Below are 26,011 nucleotides of genomic sequence, written 5' to 3' on the forward strand. Positions count from 1 at the left end.
TTACCTCTTAATAAACTATGTACCTATTCATTACTGTTAGGCTCTCCGGCATATATGTTACTCATAGCCGGCTTACTGTCTAATAATATGGACACTATATTATCAACCAAAGACATAAAGATGATACCATAGACAATTAAATATATTCTAGATGGATAGTTAGATATACTCCTAACAGCCACGTAGGTCTCCAAGTCTTTAGCCAAAAATACTATGTACTAAATGTTCGCTAATTTAAATATGGATCAATCACATGTCAGTAGACTAAGGTAAGATTAATGAGAGTCGTTATTTCAACAGGTCATTGACATCAAATACGATGGCTTTTGTAGTTATGCTATAGGTGTTTTGCGACTGCCGTTACGGTACTTTGTCAATATATTATATTTTGCTCTTAAATATTTACTTATAGGTACTTACATGGTTGATATCGTTTTTATTATGTAACATAAAAAAAAATTATAATACCTAGATAAACGTCGTTAATATCTCAATATTTATAATACAGCAGATTTTAGGTTATTTTTGTTTTTTTTATTTATTCAATTGTTCTAATCTCCTCATCAGACGTGTGGTCCCTGATTTTGATGTATTTTTCTATTATTTGATTGAATTTGGTAGGTTTTTTTTCATTTTCATACTTAGATCTTTGGTGTTTTATTTTTGTTTGGACTGTTTTTAATGTGTTGTGTGTGTTTTTATCTTAAGGTACGATGTTAAGCATCTAAATAGCTTGAAAACTAATACTTGTTTATTTGTCCTTTTAAGTTATATTTTTTAGCTATCACAGTGCACTACATAAGTACATAGATTTTTTTTTACTTTAGGCAAAGTGTGTAACGGATGTTTGGATCGATTTTGAACGTTTTTCGAAAATTGTATAAGAATATTATTAAAAATACGTTTAATCTACGTGTAATCTCTAACACTAACATAAGAGTTGAAAACCTTTTCAGATAAAATTAAAAACATTACAAATATTAGGAAATATATGAGTCACATTTATTTCTGAAAAAATGTAAGATGTAAACACAAATTAATTACATGAAAATTTGGTGGGACTTATCTGGGCTTGAGCTTTAGTTTAAGATACATAAGATAAATATACAGGTTCTTACCACTGGACCATCTCAGTTCTTAGATATAGGTATATTATTTCCCTCAAGTTACATTGTTCGCAACTATTCATTAGAGAAATAATCTTACTCCATTACAATAATGACTGGATAACACAGTTCCAAAGGAGTGAGTTTTAATTATCTATGTAATCATTTGAATCCTAGAATACGATGACTAAATAAATACAGTTACTTATAAATTTGTAATACTTATTCTACGTTATTTTTTTTTTAATAAAATTACGTTATTTTTCACGTAACTACTTTGCAAAAAATTATAAAACAAAACCATACAAACCTTAAATTTTTCCCCTTAAGTAATCAGTGATAACAAATAGCCTATGTCCTTTCTTTGTGTTTGAGTTTTCTCGGTAACAGACAGATAGAGTTACTTTCATATTTATAATATTAGTATGAATAAAATGGATAACAATATATTTGTTCGTTTATATCCGAAGGTTATTATCTAAATAGTCGCTCGTCCTTGTTTATAAATTGCGAAAATGAAGATTTTCTGCGGAATAAAGACCGTATTGATTTCGGTTTATCTTAATCCTATGGACGAAACTAAATTATACCAGACGAGCCGTATCTTTATCAGCAAACATCGCGAGCGAATGCTGCAGAAATCATTTCTATACTTTATTCCATTAAAATGAAGTCTCCATTAGGGATTAGAGACTATGAATGGCCGGGGGATTATTTTGTTTCTATAACGCGTAATGGGCTTTAATCCAATGTACTATTTCACTGATATGAATGTTCACCTCTTCTTGTAATATGACGTATTTTTATTTAAAATATTAACAAAATATTTTTTTAAAAACGACTAAATTATTATCCTTCAAATTTAAATAAGATAAAAAAGCACTTTTTTTTAAATCATTTAATAAATGATAGAGTTCTGTCGTAACAAAACAAATCTTTTTTTTAAGTCAGTTAAAAATATAAAATGTTTTCTATAGGTATAATATGTTATTGCGTAATATTTATGGTTTTTTTGTTATTAATTTAAGGTTTTAACTTAAAGAGTCATATAACCGGGACTGTAATCAAAATCAAAATATTCTTTATTCAAGTAGGCTCATTAAAGCATTCTTGAATTGTCATATTACAGTGTTAAATTAAAAGTAAAACTACCACCCTTTTGGAAAGTAGATTCTACCGAGAAGAACTGGCAAGAATATCATTGTGAATATACATAATATTGTCTTAAACATATTGTAAAGCAACTGTAGTACAAGTACACACATTTTATTAAAAACATCCCGAAGAGAGTCTCGAGCTCTAAGATTAATGGAGTCGAAAAGTTGACATTCATATAAAATCAACATAGCAAATAATTCGTTTAAATTAAACAATTCAAATTATACCACTAAAATAAGATTTTTCATTTACGGTTAAGGAGTCCTTGAAATTATAAAATTGTCAAATCAACAACTAACAATATATACATAGTTTTAAATTAATTACATAAATTGTTTTTATTTTAAGGCAATATTTTTACTTTTTCGTTTATCCCCATCATTCCTTTATCCTATACCTTAAGTAGGACAGGAAGAGATCGCTGTCTTACCAATAAAGCCCGTGACGTATATCTTTGTCTGTATTATATATTTAATCTTCATCGGTGGCTTGTGTATAATCATACACAAGTCACCGATGACGAGTAGGTATTTGCATTATATGTAATCAATATAATCACCATGAATTTTTAATATTTCACCTTATATTATATTATATATTATATATATATTTTTATAAGTCTCTGTAAAATGTTTACCTTAAGCCGCTTTCTGACAGTTTTAAGCTTGTGTGAGTGTAACTGCGTATGCATGTTAAACACAACTACTATAATCAAGCCAATCGATGTAAAGCATCGTAATGCTATTACATTATTAACTTTATTATGTTATATTTTCTTTTTTGTTTACCATTGTATAGAAAATAAAATTACATACGAATCATAATCAATTACTGAAACAATTCAAATCAAATCAAAATGTACTTTATTCAAGTAGGGTTTTACAAGCACTTTTGAATCGTCATTCAACAAACTATTTTAGAAAAGCTACCACTGGTTCGGAATGTAGATTCTACCGAGAAGAACCAAGAAACTCAATTATTTAATATATTTAATTAATTTATTGGATATATATATATACAGTTAATATGCAGTGCGTTGATAGCATTCAGCAAGCCATTCTGTCAGAATATAAGACTTTAGAAATATAGCTAGATATGAAGTACCAAATATATAATATTTTCAAGTTTGTTTCGGTCTTTAAAGGTATCATAAGCACAAGCATTGAAAACTAAAATCAAATTATTCTTTGTTCAAAGAAGGCTTTTTAACAGATATGTTACCGGAATAAAATGATTGTAAAGCTGGCATCGATTCGGAATGTGACTTCTACCGAGAAGAACCGACAAAAAACTCAGTAGTAAATAATTTTCTATCAATTATGTTAACTACCTACTTACTATGCTAATTTAATACATCACATTATTATTTATCCTGCAGGAAAAAGCATCGATTACTAATTCAACATTTCTTATAGCTTTATTTATCAATATTTTTGTTATTTTTTGTTTCACTCGATCTTTCACACGGTTCGGAGAGGCTGCTGCCCTTGTTGTGTTCCGCTCGTGTCTTGACGAAATCTACAGCAGGGAACGTGGGTAATCTCGGGCCTCACTGCCTGCCGCGTCCATGCCTGCCTGCCGGCACCACCTCTTTGATATAACCTAGGGGAGGTTATATCAAAGAGGTGGTGCCATATCTTTGAAACACCGGTCATCGTAGCTGAATCAAGACGATTTGTTCGTCATCTCCGCCTAGGGAGATCGGCTTTTTCCCGTTGCCGCTCTGCCGCCTCCTTCTAGACCATATCGGTCTCACAGAAAGGGCATACGGCCGTCCAAGCCGATTCTGTGCGGAGCTTCACCGACACGATTGCTGGCAGTGCGAGGTCACGTGGACCATGATCTGCTCCTCCAAGTACGAGGTTTTAACTTTATCTAAGTTAAATAAAATAGCTGCGAAATCTTATATATTATGTCTCAGGAAAGATGTATCGATGCATATAATACTTTCAATTTATACACAACTCTGAAATCATAAAAGCCCAAAATGACTTTTACGTTTGATACAGATCTTATCTCCATAAAATACAAAACAACAACAAATTTAAAAGGAAAAACATTTTATCGAGATACCAATTCTCATTCAACTGACCGTCATACCAACATAAAATCACCAAATCGATTTAGGCTTGATTGATATCAAAACGTAAATGTAGCTTAGAGTAATTCTAAGAACCGTCAAACGTGAGACAAAAAAACAAACATTATTTTAAAATTATGCTCTTACCCGCGACTTTGTTCACATTATAATTTACAACGGTACGCTTTTTATGAATTAACTAATAACTAAATATTTCGCTTCAAATGCGTGTCTATGTTAATGATCAAGTAATTAAAGTTTTTGTTTTTAACATAAATATTGGTAGGGCTTTGGCAATTCCGTTTCTCCAATTCACTACTGTATTGCCAAACCCGAATATTAGGCTCTATTATGTAGCTGTTCTAAGACTTCTAAGAAAGAGTGACCCAGTGTAAACAGACACAGGGGACATCATCTATTAATCAACATCGTATATTAATATATTGGACCATATTATCACTGTAAAGAATAGTTGATGTTATTTCTTACATTGATAATATCTATGGGTACTAACCACCTATCTCCTCGTCTTTTTTATGTGAAGTATGTAGGCAAGTGGGAAAACGGGGTGTCTGTCTTCCTATAGGAAATAAAATAGAATACGCTTTCAACTATTCTTATCTATAAAAGAGATACTTGCTTGTGGTTAAAATATTATATATTCCTGATTTGCGACATATTATCTATTTAAGAAATAGTGAATCTCGATAGGGATGACTCACCAATTTGCGAGCCCGAGTTCCTAAAATAAGTTATTACAAAAAGGTATCGACATTTTGTACTTTTAAATATACAATCCATAAATAATATCTATTTTCTCTGATTATTTTCAATCTGTGAATATTTTAACAGGTTGAACTAATGTAATATCGTAGCTATGAAGTTATGAACACGGAACACGGTTCGTTAAAATCATGAAATTTATTTATATTATTTTCTCATTACCAATATTTATTTTTAAACAAAGTAACACATTAAAAAACTTAAACGAATTCCTTAAGGATTACAATTTAATATCTCGCAGTAAATTTTAAACGTCGTACGATGATAAAATTATGGTTCATCGATCGGTTAATATTCGAACTCAAATTATCCTGTGTTTTGATGTGATGCGTGGGAACGACGTACCAATTAATACGGTCACATATAGCCTTTTGGATACATTTTATCAAAAGTTTTGACATCTTAAAGATCATCTTGGAGACCGACAAATGTCAGCTCAATAACAAAAGGAGAAAAAGCTCTGTTATCTTTCAACCTAATGTAGAGCGTCAGTGTAAAAATATTACTTATAAAGGCGAGAGATCGCGTAGCCAAAGCATTTTGCGAAGTGACTCCTTGTGGGCCGCACATCCTCGCGACGCGCACGATTTATCATATCAAGTATATTGATACCAAGTGAATGCATTTATAACATAAAAATGTTGATAAGATTAAATGCCCATTTTTTTATTTTAAGTTTATTAACTGTAGTCTCAAGGAGTAGCGTCCTCGGTGAAAATGTGGGCGAATTTTCCGCAGAAACAGGAGCTTTTTATACCGATGATGCTGTATTCATTAATGGTGAGTTTTAAATGCATTATTGTAATTTTAATTGCACATTTATGTAAAATATAAATTATTTACTTATTATTGTTAAGTTTTTGTTTTTAAAAATAAAAAGTTTTTTCTTTTCCGAATTAAATTAAATGAGTTTTTATTTTATAATCAATGAAGTAATTATTTGTTTACATTTCGATTTCAAATGAAGAGAGTAAGTTGATTCAGTATTCCTATGACGTAGCTTCAAAACAATGACATTTGTATGAGGTTTTGAGGCTAGAGAAAGTTAAAATTTGCGTTAACGATGTCCGCAGTCCGGCAATGGAGTGGAATGGAGACAGTGCGATTAAAAACTGTTAATATAAACTTTTATTTTCTAAATCGAATTATATTTTACATATTGTAATCATAGTAACGAGTATGAGAATAATTTAACGATTTTCCGTGTATATAAAAATGGTAATTGAAATATTACTGGACTCGAAACACGCGAGTCATTCGAAAGATGCCGTGGTATCGATTCAATGCAAATGGTCACACCCACACCTTCCGAGACAACATCAATCACTCATTGTCCTCTGTCCGTAACTTCTATGGACGCCCGCTTGTTACATTTTTTGCGGCGCACAACGAGAGCATTAATTAAATCTATTAAAGAACCTTGTGACGATGTTGACATTTTCTAGTATTGGGCTGCTGAACCCGGAATCCCTGTGATAATAAATTGTTCTTGTTGCTTATTTATTACGCTCAACAACGACATTTAAAAATGCTAAGCCAACAATAACGTTGCCAGTGTTTGTCAAATCGCATTGGATTTAATAACGAAATACAACCAATTTCAAAGGTCAGTACAATTAGTATTAAATTGAATCAAATACGATAGATTTGTCTTATAATAATCACAAATAAATGTGTCATGATTTAGCTCGATGTGAATAGTATTTTTTGCGTTAGGTAGGTCGTTTATTGAAACGGGATATTTAACTTCACGCTACGACACTAAGAAGCGAAGCAATAACATAAACGTCAACTGTACGAAACTGGCATGTTTAATTCAAATTTAATGCTGCTGAAACCGCAGGACACGGCTGATAATTTATATATATATATTATTACTAAATTAAAGTCTATTAACATAAAAATGCTAACTTATAATGTTTTATATTTTATGTATGTATAGTAAGAGTCTATATTTGCGTATGGTTGATTCTAAGCATCGTCTATGTATACGTCTATTTTTAAAAGAAGTAAAGAGAAATTTTGTTTAATTGGTGGTAAGTCTTTGTACGAGCCATAGGTATCATCAGATATTCTACTGAGAAACAGCAATGCCACCAACCAGAAAAGAACAATACTAAATTGTTCTTTTCTGGTTTGAATTTTGAGTGAGCCGGTGTAACTACAGGCACAAGGGACAATATAGAGGACAAAGGGACATACATCTTAGATCTCACACCGTTGGTGGCGCATTGGCGATGTAAGGAATGGTTAATATTTCATACAGCGCCAAAATCTCTGGGCGGTGGTTACCACTTACCATCAAGTGGCCCATTTGTCTGCATACCTATATTATAAAAAAGAAAACTATGTTTTCTTATAATATATTCACACCAAGTAATGTAATAAAACAAAATCGTCTTTGTCGCCATTGTCTGTCTGTATGAACGCGATACATTCAAATCGGGATGGAATACATGAAGAAGGCTTAGGTGTAAATTTTATTATAGTTTTTTATAAATTGGATGAAATATCATTGACAATGATTGTTTAAGACGTCGGAAAAATCATGCCGATTGGGCTTTAATATGTAATACCATATAGACATTTTATGAAGACTCTTAATCTACCCGCGTGAAGAATACATCACTCAACATTTAAAATGACTATATAGGTACTTATCTTATTGTTATCCGAGATAAAATGCATCTCCTTCTGTAACATACTTTATGCAGGCGTAAGAAATAAATATGCCACATATTTCTAGTTCAAGGAATATTTAATGCTTGTATACAATCATTAATGTCGCAGAAAATCAGACTTAATCACCGAGATGTTTCGGTCGCAAGTTGTGTTTGTTATAGGCCTGTTGACATCTCCAAGGTCGGTTGTTACTCGGACCATTTTCATAAACTTAACTTATTTTTCCATTTATTTTTATTCGAACAAATGAATTATAGGTATCGAAACACGCATTTCTTGAAACATTTACTTAATAGTAGTTTTTTATTAAAATAATTAAGCAAAAAACATTGTGGTTACTGAAATATAAAAAGTTCAGAAATTTTATTGTCTTCCTAAAACTTAAGATGTACACGAAAATTTAACGATATTTCGATCACCTTCGATGAAATGTTTCACGTGCCAAGTATTTTTCTTAATTCTTTTATAAGAAAGGCAGAGGAACCGCTGCCTAAAATGGTAGAAGGTGATCACTCCCCGTAAGCATTGTCACTACTATCAAAATATCAATAATGATCTTACAAGTCCTTCGTGTAATTAAATGATTCTAACTCACTCAAATTACAATAATGATTAATGGACGATATTGTGCGTGAAAAGAAATTGTAAACATTTAAATAAATACTTATTAATTAGTCATTACTTGTTATAACTATCATAAAATGAAATGTCAAAGATTTTCTTGAACTTTAAATTACAGGCTTAAAATCAATAAGGTAACTAAAAATAAGCCAATAAGAAATGAACGCAATTCGCAAGACGCGTTGTCGGAATGTATTTTTAATTACATAAACGATAAATAAACTTTTTTTCAATACAATGAATTTATACGAAGTAATTATAATTGATAATAGAAATTAAAAAAAAAAAAACTTTTGTATCTGTGCAAAAAGAAAAAAACTAATAAAACAAAATAAATATAATAACAGTGTAAAAAAATAACATAAGTAGTAACAATGAATAGTTTTAGAATGTTTGTTCAATAATATTGTTATATATCAACCAACTATGTTAAATTCTGTACATCTTAATCATCGTTCATTTCATAAGAAACATCCAGTTACAGATACATAATTGATAAAATAATTACGTATACTTATATTAATATTCAAGTTCAATGTTCAAGCTATTAAATTAAAATTGGATTCCAGTACGCTGATAGTAATCGAACACCGTTATGTCGACATAAAATAACATGTTTGCACGTTGGGACCGATGCTTTTTCGATGCTCACTGAATATCAAATTAGTGACCACTTTATTGCTCATTGCGCCCATCACCAGCCGAAAATAGAAATAAAATATTAAACTGTTGATTATTTCTTAAACATATTATTATTACAGTATTCGACTTAATTTCCGACAGCTGCGACAGATCTTTACCGTTAGAGAAGACTCGGAGCTTATTCTAATACGCTATGAATTAGTGGGTTAACAAAAACATAAATTTAGCGTGTGATAATTCAGTAATGTCGCGGAGTTATTCGGCTAAATTCTGTTTTACTAAAACACCGTGTCACATAAGGCATATTTACAAATGCTTAAGCATCAGGTCATCAGACTTTTATTAGAAAAACATAATTATGTCTGCTTGTTTGTTACTTCATGACGACTAAACCATTCAACCGATCTTAATTAAATTCGACATAAAGGTAGCCTGGCATTAGATTAAGGATATTGAAGCTGAAACTGTCGTAGCATATAAATATATAAATTTAACGAGGATAATACCTTAAAAACCGAATGCTATGTAATATTATAAATGGAAATATAAGTTTCTTTGTCGGTTAAGACACGTCTTAACTACTTAACAGTGGTCCGGAAATGGACAAAGGGTACCTGTAACATCTGTCATCTCACACCCCTCCCCCCTTTAAAAGGGAGGAGAGTTCGCGGGCAAAAATTAAATTTTATATCTTTTCATATTTGGTTTTCTATTTTCATCATCTCCTTTAAGTTTTATATGAGACCAAGTGGCAAGATACAAAATATACAGAGTCGTATTATTTTATTTTGTACGACCTTAAGGTATTATTTTTTTTGTGAACAATACCTCTCTCGACACGACATCAATTAAAATTGTAAATAACATGATGGTGGATAATCATAGTGCTTTATTTTTTATGTCATTATTTAATGTTTTAACGTTAATAAATGTAACGTTATTTACATTCACATATATTTCTATCTCAATATGGCTATATATATACCATAGGCTTTTAATATCATCGATTTAGTCATGTTTAGAGTAATATGAAACTTAACTCATGAAACTTAGATTTATTACTAGGCCAAGTTAAAAATCACTGTAGATACTTATTATAGAAACGAATACCGTACCTCAGGAAGGAAGTATTGGCTTAAATATTGAAGTGGGAGAGTAGGTGTTATAAGTTTACATTTTTTCCCTGATTTTTCTACCCTGATTGCGACTGTTTCTTTCAAATAGATCTTTATTATTGAGAATATACATAATATTATTGTAAATATATTGTGAAGCAACTGTAAGGATACTACACACTTTATTAAAAATCACCCGAAGGGAGTCTCGAGCTCTAAGATTATAAAAAAAGGCTCTTTGCAGAATAAAAATAATTTCAGCATCTGAATCGTGCTTCAATGGAAATTGCTGTAAGTCATAATACTAAGAAAATGGAACAGTTTTAATATAATTAAGCTGTTTAAATTATCTAACCGTGTATTAATTTAAATTAAAAAAGGTGGTTCCTATTCATAATTAACTTACTGTCTATCAACTTTAATCACAAACATAGATCACTTGAACATAAAAAGGGATATCATTTATATATATATGAAATAAAATAAAAAAAGACCCAAAATTGATCCTCGTGGGACACCCATTGTTAGTAGAGATCAATAAGACTTTATTTACTTATTGGACTCTCGTTGAATTTTTTGACTTGGACGAAGTATATGTAATTAGATCGTTAACGCCGTCGTTTTAACTTATACAAAATTGCGTTTCTTGATCTACGCAATCAAATGCTTTGAATAAATCATAGAATACACCAATAGCATTTTCCCTTGCGTCGTATATATTTCTCAATTTGCTATTCCAGCATAAGTTTTTCAGCAGCATAGAAAAGACGAATAGTTCATTATGAAAAATAGTAAGTGTTTTTACCAAAAGTGAACCATAAGATTTAACACAACGTTTCCAAATCTTTTGCTACGGCGGAAGTATATAAATTTTTGTTATTCTTCTTATAAATACAAATAATATATAAATATTGGACAACATCACACACATTATTCTGATCCAAATGTAAGTAGCTAAAGCACTTGTGTTTTGGAAAATCAGAAGTAAAGACGGTACCACATACACCCAGACCCAAGACAACATAAAAAACTAATGAACTTTTCTACATCGACTCGGCCGGCAATCGAATCCGGACCTCGGAGTGGCGATGGCGTACCCATGAAAACTGGTGTACACACTACTCGACCAAGGGGGTTGTCAAAACTTTTGTCGCTGACATACGATTTCAATTAAATAAAGCCTCAATAATTTGTCTAAGTAGTACTTGACTACCTATGAAAACCACAAAAAAGCCGTTGAATAGTTTTGGAGATTAGCATAGAAACAGGCACATATATTATAAAAATTGCCTTTTTGTGATAGCCCCTATTACGGTTATAGCATAGCAACTGTTGCTATGCAATATTTGTTGCGGATTAATAAATGCTTCAGTCGATAAATCAGTATTATAGAGTATTATGCTACTACATAGATCCATAATACTGATTTATATTTTTTTGATTTGATTTGATATGAATCCGCAACAAATATTTGATAGCGACAGTTGCTATGCTATAACCGTAATAGCCCTGCTGTTACTGTATCGCCCACGCTCATTTTTTGATTTTAATCAGTGAGCAGACGTACGGTTTCTACCGCTTTATTATATGTTGAGATATTTCAATTATCATTTCTTGTAATGCCTATCAAACTAGCAGTAAAACAGGAGTATAACTAATTGAATTATAAATATATTTATATACGGTATATTTAATATGTCTACATGATTATATTCAACACAAACATCAATAAACTTTCAATGTCATTTAATTGTATTCAGCCTTTCGTTAGAAAAATTTTAAATTAAAATTATAAATAAAGTTAGTATATAAATATAGCAATAAATTGTGATAATGATTACGGATAATTTGTATAAACAATACTTAGGTATATTCTACAGATGGAGCGCGCGGAAAATTATACACAAACCGGGAATTGGTATTCGATTTTATTGGTTCTTTATAATGTTCCACGTGTTCCATCTGCCTTTTGTTCTATAATCTGAGCTAACTAAGATTAACAATTAGATTAACGTTAACGTTTCATACGATTTCCTTATATGTAAGCTGCAGTTTGTTAAATTATGCATATACTCGTACATACCTGATTAATATATGTTTTGATATAGAGCATCACTATTCCACTTTAATATTTATATTTACTTTAATTATATTCTCAAAGTTTCGATAACAACTTCACCGACATTCAAAACGCCATTTTTTGCATTTCCATAGTACCTAAATACCTTATACCATAGATAACTCAAGATATCGACCAATTATATTCACTTCTTCTGTGGTTGGACTAGGCTATATTTATTAACTATTTAAAATGTGAACTACACAGACCGAACATAAAATACCTATCAAGTAATATTAAAGGTCACTAATAATCATTAAAATTACTTTTAATTAAAAAATAATATATTTTGAAAGTAAGTGGTCTTTGTCTACGCTCTCATACCAGTTCAGTACAGTTTTATAGCCAGTGTTGCCAGACCGTTCTTCTGGGATAGTATTTTTTTTCATATCACAATATTAATATCGTGTTATATATTGCAATAGTGTCGTAATTTGTAATAAACAACGTCTTAATACTACAAGTTCAACATTTGTCATATCGTATTACAAAAGCATAAATAATGCGAGTAAAATACGATTAAAACCTTGTCCTTCAACGCTTACATTATCTTACTAGTTCGGGTAGATTTTTTATAGTTTTTGCATTCCTGCTAAATGAATGATGAAACAGCAAAAAATACATCGTTAATTATCTTATCTCAATTGACACACGCACACACACAATTGCATTCAACCACACATAAATACACAGAATAACATTTCACTATTTAATTGTAAGTACTTAAATTGCTTAGCTAACTTTATGTAAATGTTATTTACAATATTTCAGATTTGCTTCAGACAATATTTCTGATGTCTTTCGCCTTATGCCTTAGGGGAGAGGGCTGATTATTCTTAATATGGATTATTAAATACGCTAGGATAGCCAGTGCACTTGACCTTTATTTCGTTTGATGGCTAAGTTGCTAGGCATGCGTAGGGCATAGGCCTAACTTGACAAACATATGTTATTAGTGAAATAAATACTATCATAACTTAAGTACATATATATTTAAGTAATACATAAAGAATAAGAATCGTATTTTTCTTATGACCTAAAAGAATAATGTTTTACTTCTATCATCAAAAAAGATCTGTGTCATTTGACTGTAGTTTGTATCGTCAGCCTATTTGGCTACTATATTTTTTTCTGACAACCAATTCGCAGTAGGAACCCGAAGTTTGGAAGCTACCAGTCTTAATACTAGCAAGTACTCACGATTATAACCATAGGAATAAGGAATGAACTAGAACAAATGAGTGTGGGTAGCATTGTTTATCACGATAGAAGTAGCGTATTCCACCATGCTGCTCCCAGGCGGGATGATGCATTCACATGTGGCAGTTTTTCTTTCGACACATACAGGTTTTTACGTCGTGCGCAAGATCATTAATAAAATTAAAGTACAAAAAAATGTTATAAGATGTTGAGAGAGTATAATTATTTTTTATAGCTATTTTGGTAATATTTTATTCTTAAAAATAAAACCTACCGGCACATCAAAAATTGAAGCAAAGTAAAACAAATACAAAATCACAAAACGCCTACCAATATTAGAATATTTTATAGTTTTCCAAATTTAGTGACTTGCGCGGCTTTGAACGCGCAATCATAAATTAAGATTCACTGTTCTAACAACTGGGTCGTGTCGATTCTCATTTTCAAAATGTCACTTTAATTCCAGTAGCTGTCGAAAGAGTGAAGCGCGATTCAAACAACACACGAGATGGAAAACAACTATTATTATTACGACCCAGACAGGTAAGTTTATTTTTGTCTCTAAAGGTTCAGTCATATTTCTTATCCGACCTATACTTTAAAGAATCGAGCTAGTCTTTCGCATAAGTAAAATTAAACCATGTGAGTTTTTATTCAATAACGAGAAATACATTTTTATTCAATAAAGTGAACGGCGATTTTCCCACAGGACATTTTATTTAACAACGGATGATTTAAAGAAAATGTTTTATTTTTAGATTTTATTCTATTAAAAACAAGTGTTCTTACTTTATTGTATACAATAAATGAAATAAAAAAAATCCCGTCAGTGATTGCTGATAAATCACATTTCACGTTTGAAATAATTCGATTTGTATGCTTACTATTTTTTATATTATTAATATTAATAATTCAATAATAAACGCTATTGTTATATAATTTTATTATTAAAATAAAATATAAATATTAAATTAAGCGATACGTTTTTGGAAAACATATCTTGCTATATTTTAACACTTCTTTTAATAGACATCAAACGATGCGTATGGTTTGGCATGCGAGACGACTATCGGGAAGAGGGGCATATGTAAGAGCTTCCGTGAGTGCTACCCGCTTTTCAAAGTGGCCGATATCTCTGACAACGGATGGCTAATGGGCCACTACGATACTTGCAGTTACAAAACGAATGACAACACAGAGGCAAGTTCCTAACTATCAATCTACAACTATCTAAGGTTCCAACAAAAGGAGTTATTTAATACAAATACTTACATAAAATGTATACCTATTATGAATACTAATTAACCAATATACCTAACACCTGATAACAGAAGATGGAGAGTATATAAACAAGTAAAATTGCAAAAGAAGTTGAGCTTTCTCTTACTGCTTAATTCGCTTATGATGTGAAAAGTTAAGTTTCGTTCAATTAATGTTCTTGTTCAATAATCATTGTATTGTTTTTCTTACCATGTTTATGTGAAGCTTGTTTGAGTACAATAATTTCAAGTACAACGTTAATATACGTTTAAAAGCTTCACCTCCGTCATATGGAGAGTTCCGATTGTCTTTTTAAATTTAAAGACTCTTTATTAGCAGAGTATTTTGCATGTATGTTATATGCAAAATACTCTAGAGAATCTTTAACAACTGTATAAGGTTTACATGACTTGTAGTCGTAATAAAAATGTATGTATTGATTGTATTCTTGACTCGTAACTCGTTTGCCTTGCCAGGATTCTGAAACGTGCAACGCCCATCTTAAATTGTATACCTGTTATTTTTGGGATCTACGAGTACATCCACTAAAATTGCACTTGTTATTATTCATTTAATGTTCTATGAGAACTGGTTTGGATATTAAGAATCATTTTTTCTTATACCAAAGCATACCTAGTTATATATACGTCATATAAATCACAATCGCAAATATTTAGGGGTAATAATAGGTTTTTTTTCCATCGTTGTTTAGTAGCTTAAGGATGTCATGCGTATTATGGCAATTAAATTTTCTCGAGGTTTTCTGTAAATAAACTCTTAAGTAGTGACCCGTGTCTCGGGCCTTACTTCTTATCGTTAGTTTATTTCAAAATCGTCATCATTAATAAGAAAAAAATATTTTTTTAACCTTTCTATTTTACATAATCATAGATGTTCGGCGTGTGTTGCACGGAGCCCGTAGGAACACCACCGCAACAGGAACCTGACTTACAACGCTTCGGGTTATTGCCTCTATCGCGTTCGTCATCATTGTCCAAGTTAGTAGCACAATCAGTTTTATATAGCACGCTGAATCATTTATTTTTCTTGTAAAATATATTACTTGCAATTATTACTTACTAATAATGGCAAGAGAGAGGATCCAATCGTAGTATCAATAGGTAGGTACATATGAATATTATAACTGAATTAAATGTAGATAATTTACCATAGACAATCAATGATATTAAATTATTATTTTATTTCATTGCATGCCTCAATTACGAATGTTTTGATTGCATTTTATTTTATTTACGATAAAATATGCTAGCTACAATATCAACAAAAATAACCGAGGTTATAGTACTTACTGTTTCTAAGTAACGATTTTTTACTGCATCGTTGGTGTACTGACTCGATATAAGACCAAAAATCCCGAGGTCCTGGGCTTAAACCCCAGGTCGAGCCGATAAAAACTTGTGTTTTCTCAGTAATAGCATGGAGACTGGAAATTAGAAGTATGTACATTCCCGCGCCTCCGAACTCTTTCCGGTCGTAATGAGGCCATCGCCGTGCCCCAAATCGTACATAAACGAATTTCAGTTGATTTTTCGGTTTCATATAAGAAAGTATTGCGATATACACTAAAACATATATGCATCAAAATAGCGTGGCATCATAAGTCCATTTTCAACACTTCCCAATTATAATATGAAGCGGGTTTGTGAATAATTACGATAATTTAAGTCTAATTTATTTAGATTGAAAATCTCAACGGAATTAAAGTTCTACTATATGGGACAAGTTAATGACCTATGGATGATTTTTTTATAGTAGCTTCATGCCAGCGCCTCTTTCTGCGCAATGGCCGTTTAATTACTACAGTCAAATTTCACAATGGCCGCCAACAATACCTCCGCTACCGACGCATCCGCCAGATCACTCAGCGCCCACGCACCCTCCATCGACTGGTAAATATTTTTAGAAATAATAAAATAATTGTAATGGGTTATGGGATTTAAATATTATATTCCAATCTTGAAACATTTTATTAATAATAAATATGTTTCTAATAACAGTTTATAAGGGTATCCAGTCACTTTTTTATCTTTAGGTTCCACTGACTTCAGCAGCGAAAGCTAGTCTGGAAATCAGGGCTGGTATTAAAAATGTTAACAAAACTTGCTTGTAAAATAAATAATAAAAAAAAATTAAAATAAAGTTGCAGGTGTTACAACAAAACCACCAGTTCCATCAAATACGCCTCCAACAACGACTTGGGGCACAAAACCTCCAGCCAGCACAACTAAGCAGGTACATATATAAAAAAATATATTAAATATATTTTTAACGATAAAATCTAATAATGGCAACTATATATATTAATAACCCATAACATGAATACATAACGAAATATATTTCTTTGTCTCACCAAATTTGTTTTCGTTTTTCCTATATCGAAGTTAATTTCATCTCATAGATTTTTTTTTTCTTTAGACTTGGCCTCCAGCGTATCCCACTCAACCGACTAAGCCCAGCACTGATTCATCATGTGGCATAAAGAATGGACCACAGGTACGTCGCTATAAAATTGTCGATACCGTTAGATTATAACCTGTCTCGTGAAATTTTAAACTGTCTTAAGATTGTAAAACCTAACATACTCCTTACAATTTAACGCATTATTATTATAAAATAGATTTAAAATGTAAACTATAGCTCATTTTCCTATAGAATGAGCATACCAATAGTATTGACGCAGATGAAGCGGTAAAATTAATATGTTTATTTGTTACTGCAGACTTATGGCAACACTTACGAGTCTCTAGACGAGGAGCGTATAGTGGGCGGACACAACGCGGAGCTGAATGAATGGCCGTGGATTGTGGCGCTGTTCAACAACGGGCGGCAGTTCTGTGGCGGGTCGCTTATGGATGACTCACACGTGATTACAGCTGCACATTGCGTTGCACAGTACGTATCTAACTATATTGTTATAAATATGTTTCTAAACGATGAAGTAACTCTCAAAAGTAACTCTGTCAGTCTGTCTGTTGATCTTTCACGCCAAACCACTGAACCGAATTTGAAGTAATTTGGTAAGAAGCAAACTTCTTTACGCATAACACCTAGTAACTTTCCCCTACAAAGCACGGGCGATAACTAGTACTTTATTAATATGGTCTAATAAATTCGGTTTTTTTTTACCGTAATAGAAGGACTTAAAAAATTCCGGTCATTTTAAAATGTTTTCAGTTTGGTGTTACCACACACATAGCAGAGATTAAATCCTATCATCCACATTTTTCATAAAGTAAAATTCAAGTAACAGCTTTTAAATGTCATACTGCTGGGTTAAGGTCTTCTTCTCTCCATTTGTTTTCGAGCTAATTCGTACGTTTGTCAACATTAGTCAAATGTCAATGAAAATGTTAATGGTGTATCATGTTATATGATCAATAAATTAGTTTGAGAAGAAACAGTCGTTTTTAATTAATATTCTGTAAATACAATACAGCATGACATCATGGGACGTCGCACGGCTGACGGCAAGACTCGGTGACCACAACATACGCACGAGTACTGAAACTCAACACGTAGAAAGAAAAATCAAACGGGTGGTCAGACATCGAGGTTTCGACATGCGTACTTTGGTATGTCTAATCGTTAAAGCGATGTTTTTCTACCAGAAATATATTTATAGCACATAATTAAATAAACATACACTTTAGTCTATGGCTCGTCTGAATTAGCTTTTATTTTTCTTATATAATATACATTTAATTTATAGTTATCTGTACTACAAATTCAATTGTTTTTTGCGAATAATCCGATGTTGTTACCTATATCAATAAATTAGGTAATTAATATGATTGTAGCGACATATTCAGCAATGCCTATTTATCTGAAATAAAAATGAATATCTAATATTTTATTAAAATACTTTTCCAGTACAACGACGTTGCAATTCTGACTCTGGACCAACCTGTAACATTTACAAAGCATATCCGCCCGGTATGTTTGCCTGGCGGAAGCCGAGCGTACTCCGGGATGGTCGCAACTGTTATTGGATGGGGAAGTTTACGGGAGAGTAAGTTATCTGTACATAGTTTAAAAAGTCACTTCCCGCCGTCTGTACGCTTAAATTTTTTAAACTTTATAACAAATTTTATTGTTGTTTTCATCAATAAACAGAGTGACTCATTTTACAGAAGAGAAAAAGCGACTATTTAATAATTTCCTAGCTAAAAAATAAGTATTTTTCTTTTTATGTTTGTCCTCCAATTAAAAAGTAGTATATAGACCCTTATCGACCCACATTACCCGGGCCCTAATTAAAAAGGTCGACTTCGATAACACCGTTTCCATATGTAACGTTTATTATCTGTAAATTGCAATCAGCAATCAAAAGGTAAAAATATTTAGGTTTCAGGAGATCACGACAAGAGGCTCCCCTAGAGGTCTATTCTGTAAAACTTTTTAGACAATTTTCTACAATCTCATATTAAAATTTTTCCTGTAGGTGGCCCTCAACCCTCCATTTTACAAGAGGTATCTATTCCAATCTGGACTAATGCAGAGTGTCGACTAAAGTACGGCTCCGCAGCACCTGGCGGTATTATCGACAGCATGATATGCGCTGGTAAAGCCAGCATGGACTCCTGCAGCGTAAGTACTAATCATTTTTCGTTTCATCATTATCGTTTTTGCTTTGTCGTTGTTTACCCTTCTGGGTAGGCTCCAACCACTCATCTTATTATATTCTACCGCCAAAGAGCTATACACATTGTTGTGATCCCTTTTGGTGGGTAGGGAGGCAATTTTACTACAGACAAGGGAAATAACATCTTGGTTTCCAAGGTTGGCGACGCCTTGGTGTTGTAAGAAATGGTTAATTCTTCTTACGGCGTAAATGTCTACGGAGTGACGTTGAACGTCCATCAACTTTATAAATTTAAAAAATCCTGTTACTTTATTAACTTAAAACATAAACCGTCACTTTCTCTCGTATAAAGGTTTTCCAATCTATTTATTTCATCTATCTGTTCGCTGTTCTCTTAATGATATTTTTTATACATACAAATAAATATCAATTATTTTCTTAATAACTTTCTACAGGGAGACAGTGGAGGACCACTCATGGTGAATGAGGGTGGTCGTTGGACTCAAGTGGGTATCGTTTCCTGGGGTATCGGCTGTGGCAAGGGGCAGTACCCTGGCGTCTACACGCGTGTCACATCTTTCTTACCTTGGATACAGAAGAATTCCAAGTAAAACAATATATAAGGATAAATATTCAAGGATTTCGATATGTAGGTTTTATGTATAAGCTGAAGCCACTAAAGAATATTGTTGATGAACCAATTAAAATCTTTGCTGGCATTTTACGTCTGTCTTTAACTTTTTGAATAGTTACTGGCTACAAAATTAAAACTTTTTACATTATAAAAAAAAAAACAAGAAACAGATTACAATCACACCCGATTGTCACTTTAAATTTCACCATGACATATATATTCTTTATGGCTCAGACAATAAATCAATTATCTTGAGAAAGGCAACTTAAATGTATTCTTGTCTTTCTTAATAAATTGTTATTTTTATTTTCAATTATTGCGGATATAATGCCATTAAATTGTGCCAATATAGTTTAAGAACTATAAATAAATAAACAAACGAATACCTTGATATGTTGTTTATTTTATTAATAATGAAACCGAAATTAATCCTAAAATTTTATTATATTAATAATTACAAATAACGATTCTTACAATAAATTAGTCTTTTCGAATATATTTTTACAGCATTTTAATTATATAATTCGTTATTGAGAGCGGTATCGAATGCATCAGTCTGTTATAGGAATGTAATCATGTGGATAGTGTTAAATATATTCATTTAATTTAAGCTAAATATATTAATATCAAAATATCACACGTCTAGCAATTGACTAATACTTATATAAACTTACATATCAAAGTTGGACACATTGAGGTGCTGCAAAATGTTTCGAGCTGAAATAGAAAACAACAATAATTACAGATTGCTTTTAGAAATTTCTAGAAATAAAATGACCCGTGGAAACATTTTATTTGCAAAATAATTGTAAAGACCTAAAATGAATATTATTACAACAAAAAAGACTTCATGACCAGTCATGCAGTGTAGTGTGCACGAATACTGGTTTAAGCAGGAAAATTAATTTGTTTACATCTTACTCATCTCGCGCACATTCTTTACTGAAAACTATCAGTCATATAACTAGTCAATAAGTATGCCTCGTGGTCTCTCCTGCATTAGCATTAGCAGCCTGTAAATTTTCCCACTGCTGGGCTAAAGGCCTCCTCTCCCTTTGAGGAGAAGGTTTGGAGCATATTCCACCACGCTGCTCCAATGCGGGTTGGCGGAATACACATGTGGCAGAATTTCGTTGAAATTAGACACATGCAGGCTTCCTCGCGATGTTTTCCTTCACCGCCGAGCACGAGATGAATTATAAACACAAATTAAGGATATGAAAATTCAGTGGTGCCTGCCTGGGTTTGAACCCGAAATCATCGGTTGAGATGCACGCGTTCGCGATGCACGGATGTCTCTCCTGAATTGATTTAAAATTTAACAAGCTAGTTTCATACGCACGATGAACCCAATACGGCTCGTCAGATCGACTTCGGTCACAACACCTTCCCGACGAACCAATGAGCGCATTGGAAGCGGCACCGGAGAGCGAGGCATACCTTGGAAGTAGCCCGTATCGTAGATGTCGTCGAGCGTGGGCACGAAGGGCGGCTCGGCGTGCAGCTGGTTGTCCCAGTCGACGCGCGCGAACAGCGGCATGCGGCGCACGGCGCGCGCGGCCGGACGCGCCGCCGCGTCCGCCGTCAGCAGCGCCTCGATCGCGCCCACCGCCGCCGCCGACAGCGCCTCCTCGTCCTCCGGCCACTCGATGTCTGCGGGCAGAGCGGATCACTCGGTCGGTGTCGATGCTATCTCCGATGTCCAGATACCCGCGCCGGTGAGGCCGGTGAGACGGAGGAGCGGAGGAGGAGGTGGTCCTAATTTAAAACCACGGTAACGAAACCTCATTGGAAATCTACAGACCCATCTGACGTAATTCCTGTTTATGTTTAGTGTGTGATTTAAGGGCATTGACCCTTATTAATTCGTAGAATTCCCTTGGGATCGATAGCATTTGACACACACGGGAATACAGGAATTGTTTTAATGAACGCACTTTAGCGATTTTATGGATTTTGCGCTGTCGAATTAAAATAAAATATAAAGTAAAGATTGTTTTAGCTCTGAACGATTATAATTGTACAATGTTATATGTTATATTAAATTTCTGTTGGAATTCATATAATTAATGCAACATGCGCATTATAGATTTAATTTGTTATACAATATTTCCTCACTTCTAGAGAGTATGTTTTTGAAGACAGCTTGAGGAGTTTCGTCGTTGAATGGCGGCACCCCGGTCATGAACTCATAAAGGCACACGCCTAGTGCCCACCAGTCGACGGGAGGTCCGTGCCCTTGTCTGCAATAAAATATATTTTGATATAATTTAACAAAATCAAACTTTTTAACTAAAATACGCCCCATTTTATAAACAGTTATCTCAAGAACTATTCGTGCTACAACAAATGTTTGTACATTAAATAGCCCAATATTGAGGACAGTTATACTTGGAAAAATTAAATGAATATTTAGGTAAAAAGATAAGAAGCTAAGAGCTAGTTATATCTCCATCACGTATTTGAAATAAAGTACCATAGAGCACATCTAGTATTGCATACAATTTACATATTTAATATTTTTTTACCTTCAACATTCATTTAGATGCTTATACACTTTAAAAAAAACATGTATATTTACTTTAATAATAATTCTGGCGCGAGGTAGTCCGGCGTACCAAGGATCCTTTGATCTGAGACTTGATTTCCTCGCCGCACACTTTTTGGTGTTCTGTATGGCGTATGTGCGGCAGCTATTGGTGTTTTACATAAGTCCGTAGGAGATTTACTATCTTCGCCCTGAATAAGAAATTTTAAATTTTAAATACAGCTATTTTTATATAGATTAAAATATAATAGATATACAATTTACAAATTATGAGGAAGTAACAATAATTTAATGTATTCACACTGCAACCTAATTTAGGTTTTTCGATGATATGTCCATATTCATTTAGGAAATTCTTAATATTTTCTAACTTTTCATAAAACAGACCTTAGAAAAAAAAAAACTTATAACATCTCTCAGCTATTATATGTTTAAAAGACAGTACCAGGTAAATGTATCTAAAACTTGTAGTAAATATTTCGAATAAATAATTTAATTAGTTTCAAATGTTACCTTGCTCAGTCTTCTCGTAGGAAATATCTCTAAACTTGTCGAGATATGTTTGCCAAATGTGAATGATTTTTCTTTTATGCTTGTATTTGTTTCATCGACAGGAAGATTGAATCTAGTTGCTTTCTTCTTGGTTTCTGGTGATTTGTTAGCTACTGGGGTTGAGAATATTACTCCTACATTGAAATGGTGACTGTCGTTTTGCGAAACCCATCTGAATATAGACAAAAACAAAACATTTGCACATAAATAAAATATATATAAGATTATCAGTATTTGAAAATTGATTCGATTCTGTTTTTGTTCATTGAATCTAGATTCTGAAATGATGATAGCTATACATTTAATTAATTTTGTAAATAATCAAGTGTAGTCCTGAGAACAAACTTCAATAAATATTATTTTGATTTAATTATCAGTTCAGAAATAATTTTACTAACCTCTTTTTCAATACTCCTTTGAGTGGATTTTTACGTCTGTCAGGCGTAGGGTGTATTGACATTCTCTTTGGTGTATTTTGACTAACTTCCAGTTCTAAAGCCATTATTTCTTGAGTTAGGCCACTATGATTTTCCTTTGATTCTGCAAGACTTGTCACACCTGTTGGTGTGTCTCCGTCACATTCTAAAATTCTTTTCCTCTTCTTGGCACGAAAGCTAGTATAGATTAGTTCGGAAAATGTTATAATATATTATGTTTATTTTTTAAATATTTAATAATTCATTTCGCAAATAAGGGGCTTTTTAATATTGTTAAATATAAACCAAACTGACCTTGGTATTCTCTTTAAAGACTGACCTCTACACAGTGGTGAGGTGGACTGATCATGTTGAGAATCAGTGAATATATTAGACTCAAGGGAAGAGCCATTGGTGCTGCTGACATCCGTTGACTTATTGCTTTTTGAGTTTGTACTATTTTTAGAACTCTCACAAGTGTGATAAGAACTTAATGATTCAGAGCCTGAATCTTGACTCTAAAAAAAGAAATGAGCACTTATATTTATTTTCCTGGTAAATTACTTAGCAACAGTTTAATAATAATACTATATTAAATACTTGCAGCAATATCGTCCAAGTTTATACTTTCTGCGCTCATAAAAGGATGAATTCCTGATAGTTGTGAATGGTCTAGTAAAGGTGAATTTTCAAGTGTATCAATACCTTGAAAAACACTCTTTATTCTAGCTGAAAAATATAAAAATATTCAGAAAATTAAATAAAAGTTGTTAGACACAATTAATTTTATAGTAACGTCATACTAGTCTCCTTAAGTTCATCAAGAAGATTCTCACAAGTTTCAGTGACAGGGGTATGTGTACTGTCTCCACCTCCAGAGCCAAAAGAGAGATGAGAAGTGAGTGACAAAAGCTGCCCTGGTGTACGCATGTTCAAACTTGGTGTACAATTGACAAAATCTGAAATCTCCAAATCTGAAACGGACAAGAATTTTGTGTTATTACTTTTTGTAGATTCAGTTATTTCAACTAGTTTCTGCCTAGGTAAAAATACAACAATACAAAAAAATAAGTAGCCAGACATTAGCACCATACAAAATTTGAAGTAATCCTCATATTACCAATATGTCATATAGCTTTGGAGTTAAGATTATATGATCCTTGCGCTTGTAGTTAAACTGGCTCTCTCAACCTTTACACCAGAACTACTAAATATTGCTGTTTGGCAGCAGAATATATGAATGGGTGCTGCATACCCTGATACGTATGCACAAACAAACATACCTCGATGTATTTCAATCTTTGATAAACCAAAGTCAGTAAGTTTGACGTGACCAGTTCTGGATATTAACATATTATCAGGCTTTAAGTCTCTATGGACAATATTGTGTTTGTGCAAATACTCCAAGGCCAATATTACTTCTGCCACATAGAATACTGCCATGGCTTCTTCTAAAAACCCATAAACACCTAGCAGTGACTTCATATCACCCCCAACCATGTACTCCATCACCTTAAAAATATCAGATATCATTCTATTAACAAGAACAAAAGAATAATAAACCATTTAACTGGTAATAAATTTTATAAAAAGATCAAGAATAATATGAATAAAACAACATTTTACCAAATATACAGACGATGCTGACTGAAGCGAATAAAACAAATGAACACAGAATGGACTTCTGGATAGTGCCAATGCGTTTCTCTCGGTGACGACTTGAGTTACCATATTTTTATTAATCATATCAGATTTCTTCATCACTTTGATAGCATATAATTGTTCTTTATTGTTCTTCTTGTGAGCAAGAAAAACTTTTCCGAAAGCACCGCGACTAATCGGTTTCACGATGGTAAAGTCATTTATATCAGGAGCCTGAAATAAATTTAATTTATTACTTATATGAATCAAATTTAAGATACATGCTTAAGGATAATAATTAAACAACTATATTATACTATGTGTAATAACTTATTTAAAACCTTATTCGCGGTAACATCTTGATTGCAGGCATTAATCTTCTCTAAGATGGTGTGGCGAGATATTTGATCATCTAACTCAGAATCGTTAGAAGTCATGATGAACTGTTTTACACGATCTTATCACGTGATGAAGGTTGTTAAATTTTGTAGCTTTAGGTAGCCAAATTCATTTTTAATTTACCGAATCTAAAGATTGAAGATTTTAAGACTTATCAACAGACAACAATGTTTAATCTTGCACAACACTACAGACAGTTAGCGAATTTAAAAACACTTTGACATTTGTGATTTGACCGTAACAATGGTGCTGCCAATTAAGCAGTTATACTAAGTGTAATAGTGTATCCACTATACATTAGTTTTCCACACACACACAAAGTAAAGTAAAGATGTATGAGAATATAAGGCCTTTAAAAAAAGGCGATTAGCTCCAATTTTAATGTAAAGAAATTACTATTCATGAATATTACTTTTAGTAAATTTTATATAAATGAATTTTAAGAGGTTCAT

The 26,011-nt window shown here is 32.5% G+C and overlaps 2 protein-coding genes across 6 annotated transcripts; one reads left to right on the plus strand and one right to left on the minus strand.

Annotated features, from left to right (window-relative positions):
* The first annotated feature begins 569 nt into the window (after positions 1-569).
* Positions 570-20,394, plus strand: LOC125065908 (venom protease-like). Of its 4 annotated transcripts, none has more exons than XM_047673782.1 (12): positions 5,660-5,907; positions 13,973-14,049; positions 14,536-14,706; positions 15,658-15,764; positions 16,540-16,676; positions 16,934-17,019; positions 17,203-17,280; positions 17,507-17,679; positions 18,224-18,359; positions 18,658-18,796; positions 19,229-19,374; positions 19,825-20,394. In XM_047673782.1, exons 1-12 carry the CDS (start codon positions 5,766-5,768, stop codon positions 19,978-19,980), a joined length of 1,548 nt encoding a protein of 515 aa, XP_047529738.1. In that variant the 5' UTR covers positions 5,660-5,765; the 3' UTR covers positions 19,981-20,394. The 4 variants fall into 4 exon arrangements, with proteins under 4 accessions (XP_047529742.1, XP_047529738.1, XP_047529725.1 ...); XM_047673769.1 differs by having other exon boundaries at positions 5,661-5,907; positions 16,928-17,019; XM_047673777.1 differs by having other exon boundaries at positions 5,661-5,907; positions 13,976-14,049; positions 16,928-17,019.
* Positions 20,395-20,492: 98 nt separating this feature from the next.
* Positions 20,493-25,781, minus strand: LOC125064225 (serine/threonine-protein kinase greatwall). Of its 2 annotated transcripts, none has more exons than XM_047671181.1 (12): positions 25,502-25,781; positions 25,146-25,394; positions 24,803-25,031; positions 24,356-24,493; positions 24,124-24,248; positions 23,835-24,037; positions 23,502-23,717; positions 23,065-23,275; positions 22,585-22,742; positions 22,122-22,246; positions 21,444-21,656; positions 20,493-20,720 (listed from the first exon to the last, which is right to left on the minus strand). In XM_047671181.1, exons 1-12 carry the CDS (start codon positions 25,595-25,597, stop codon positions 20,674-20,676), a joined length of 2,010 nt encoding a protein of 669 aa, XP_047527137.1. In that variant the 5' UTR covers positions 25,598-25,781; the 3' UTR covers positions 20,493-20,673. The 2 variants fall into 2 exon arrangements, with proteins under 2 accessions (XP_047527137.1, XP_047527130.1); XM_047671174.1 differs by having other exon boundaries at positions 24,323-24,493.
* Between the last annotated feature and the right edge of the window lie 230 nt (positions 25,782-26,011).

The sequence above is a fragment of the Vanessa atalanta genome, chromosome 1 (genome assembly GCF_905147765.1).
Source record: "Vanessa atalanta chromosome 1, ilVanAtal1.2, whole genome shotgun sequence".
NCBI classification, from domain to species: domain Eukaryota; kingdom Metazoa; phylum Arthropoda; class Insecta; order Lepidoptera; family Nymphalidae; genus Vanessa; species Vanessa atalanta.

Bases quoted from the DNA above. Each gene is read 5' to 3' on its own strand.
- LOC125065908 (XM_047673769.1), top strand. From the start codon at position 5,766: ATGTTGATAAGATTAAATGCCCATTTTTTTATTTTAAGTTTATTAACT. The intron at 14,050-14,535 runs GTAAGTTTATTT...TTCTTTTAATAG, and splicing joins TATTATTACGACCCAGACAG to ACATCAAACGATGCGTATGG. The intron at 15,765-16,539 runs GTTAGTAGCACA...ATTTTTTTATAG, and splicing joins CGTTCGTCATCATTGTCCAA to TAGCTTCATGCCAGCGCCTC.
- LOC125064225 (XM_047671174.1), bottom strand. From the start codon at position 25,597: ATGACTTCTAACGATTCTGAGTTAGATGATCAAATATCTCGCCACACC. The intron at 25,032-25,145 runs GTAAAATGTTGT...GATATTTTTAAG, and splicing joins CAGCATCGTCTGTATATTTG to GTGATGGAGTACATGGTTGG. The intron at 21,657-22,121 runs GTGAGGAAATAT...CTCTGCCCGCAG, and splicing joins CAAAAACATACTCTCTAGAA to ACATCGAGTGGCCGGAGGAC.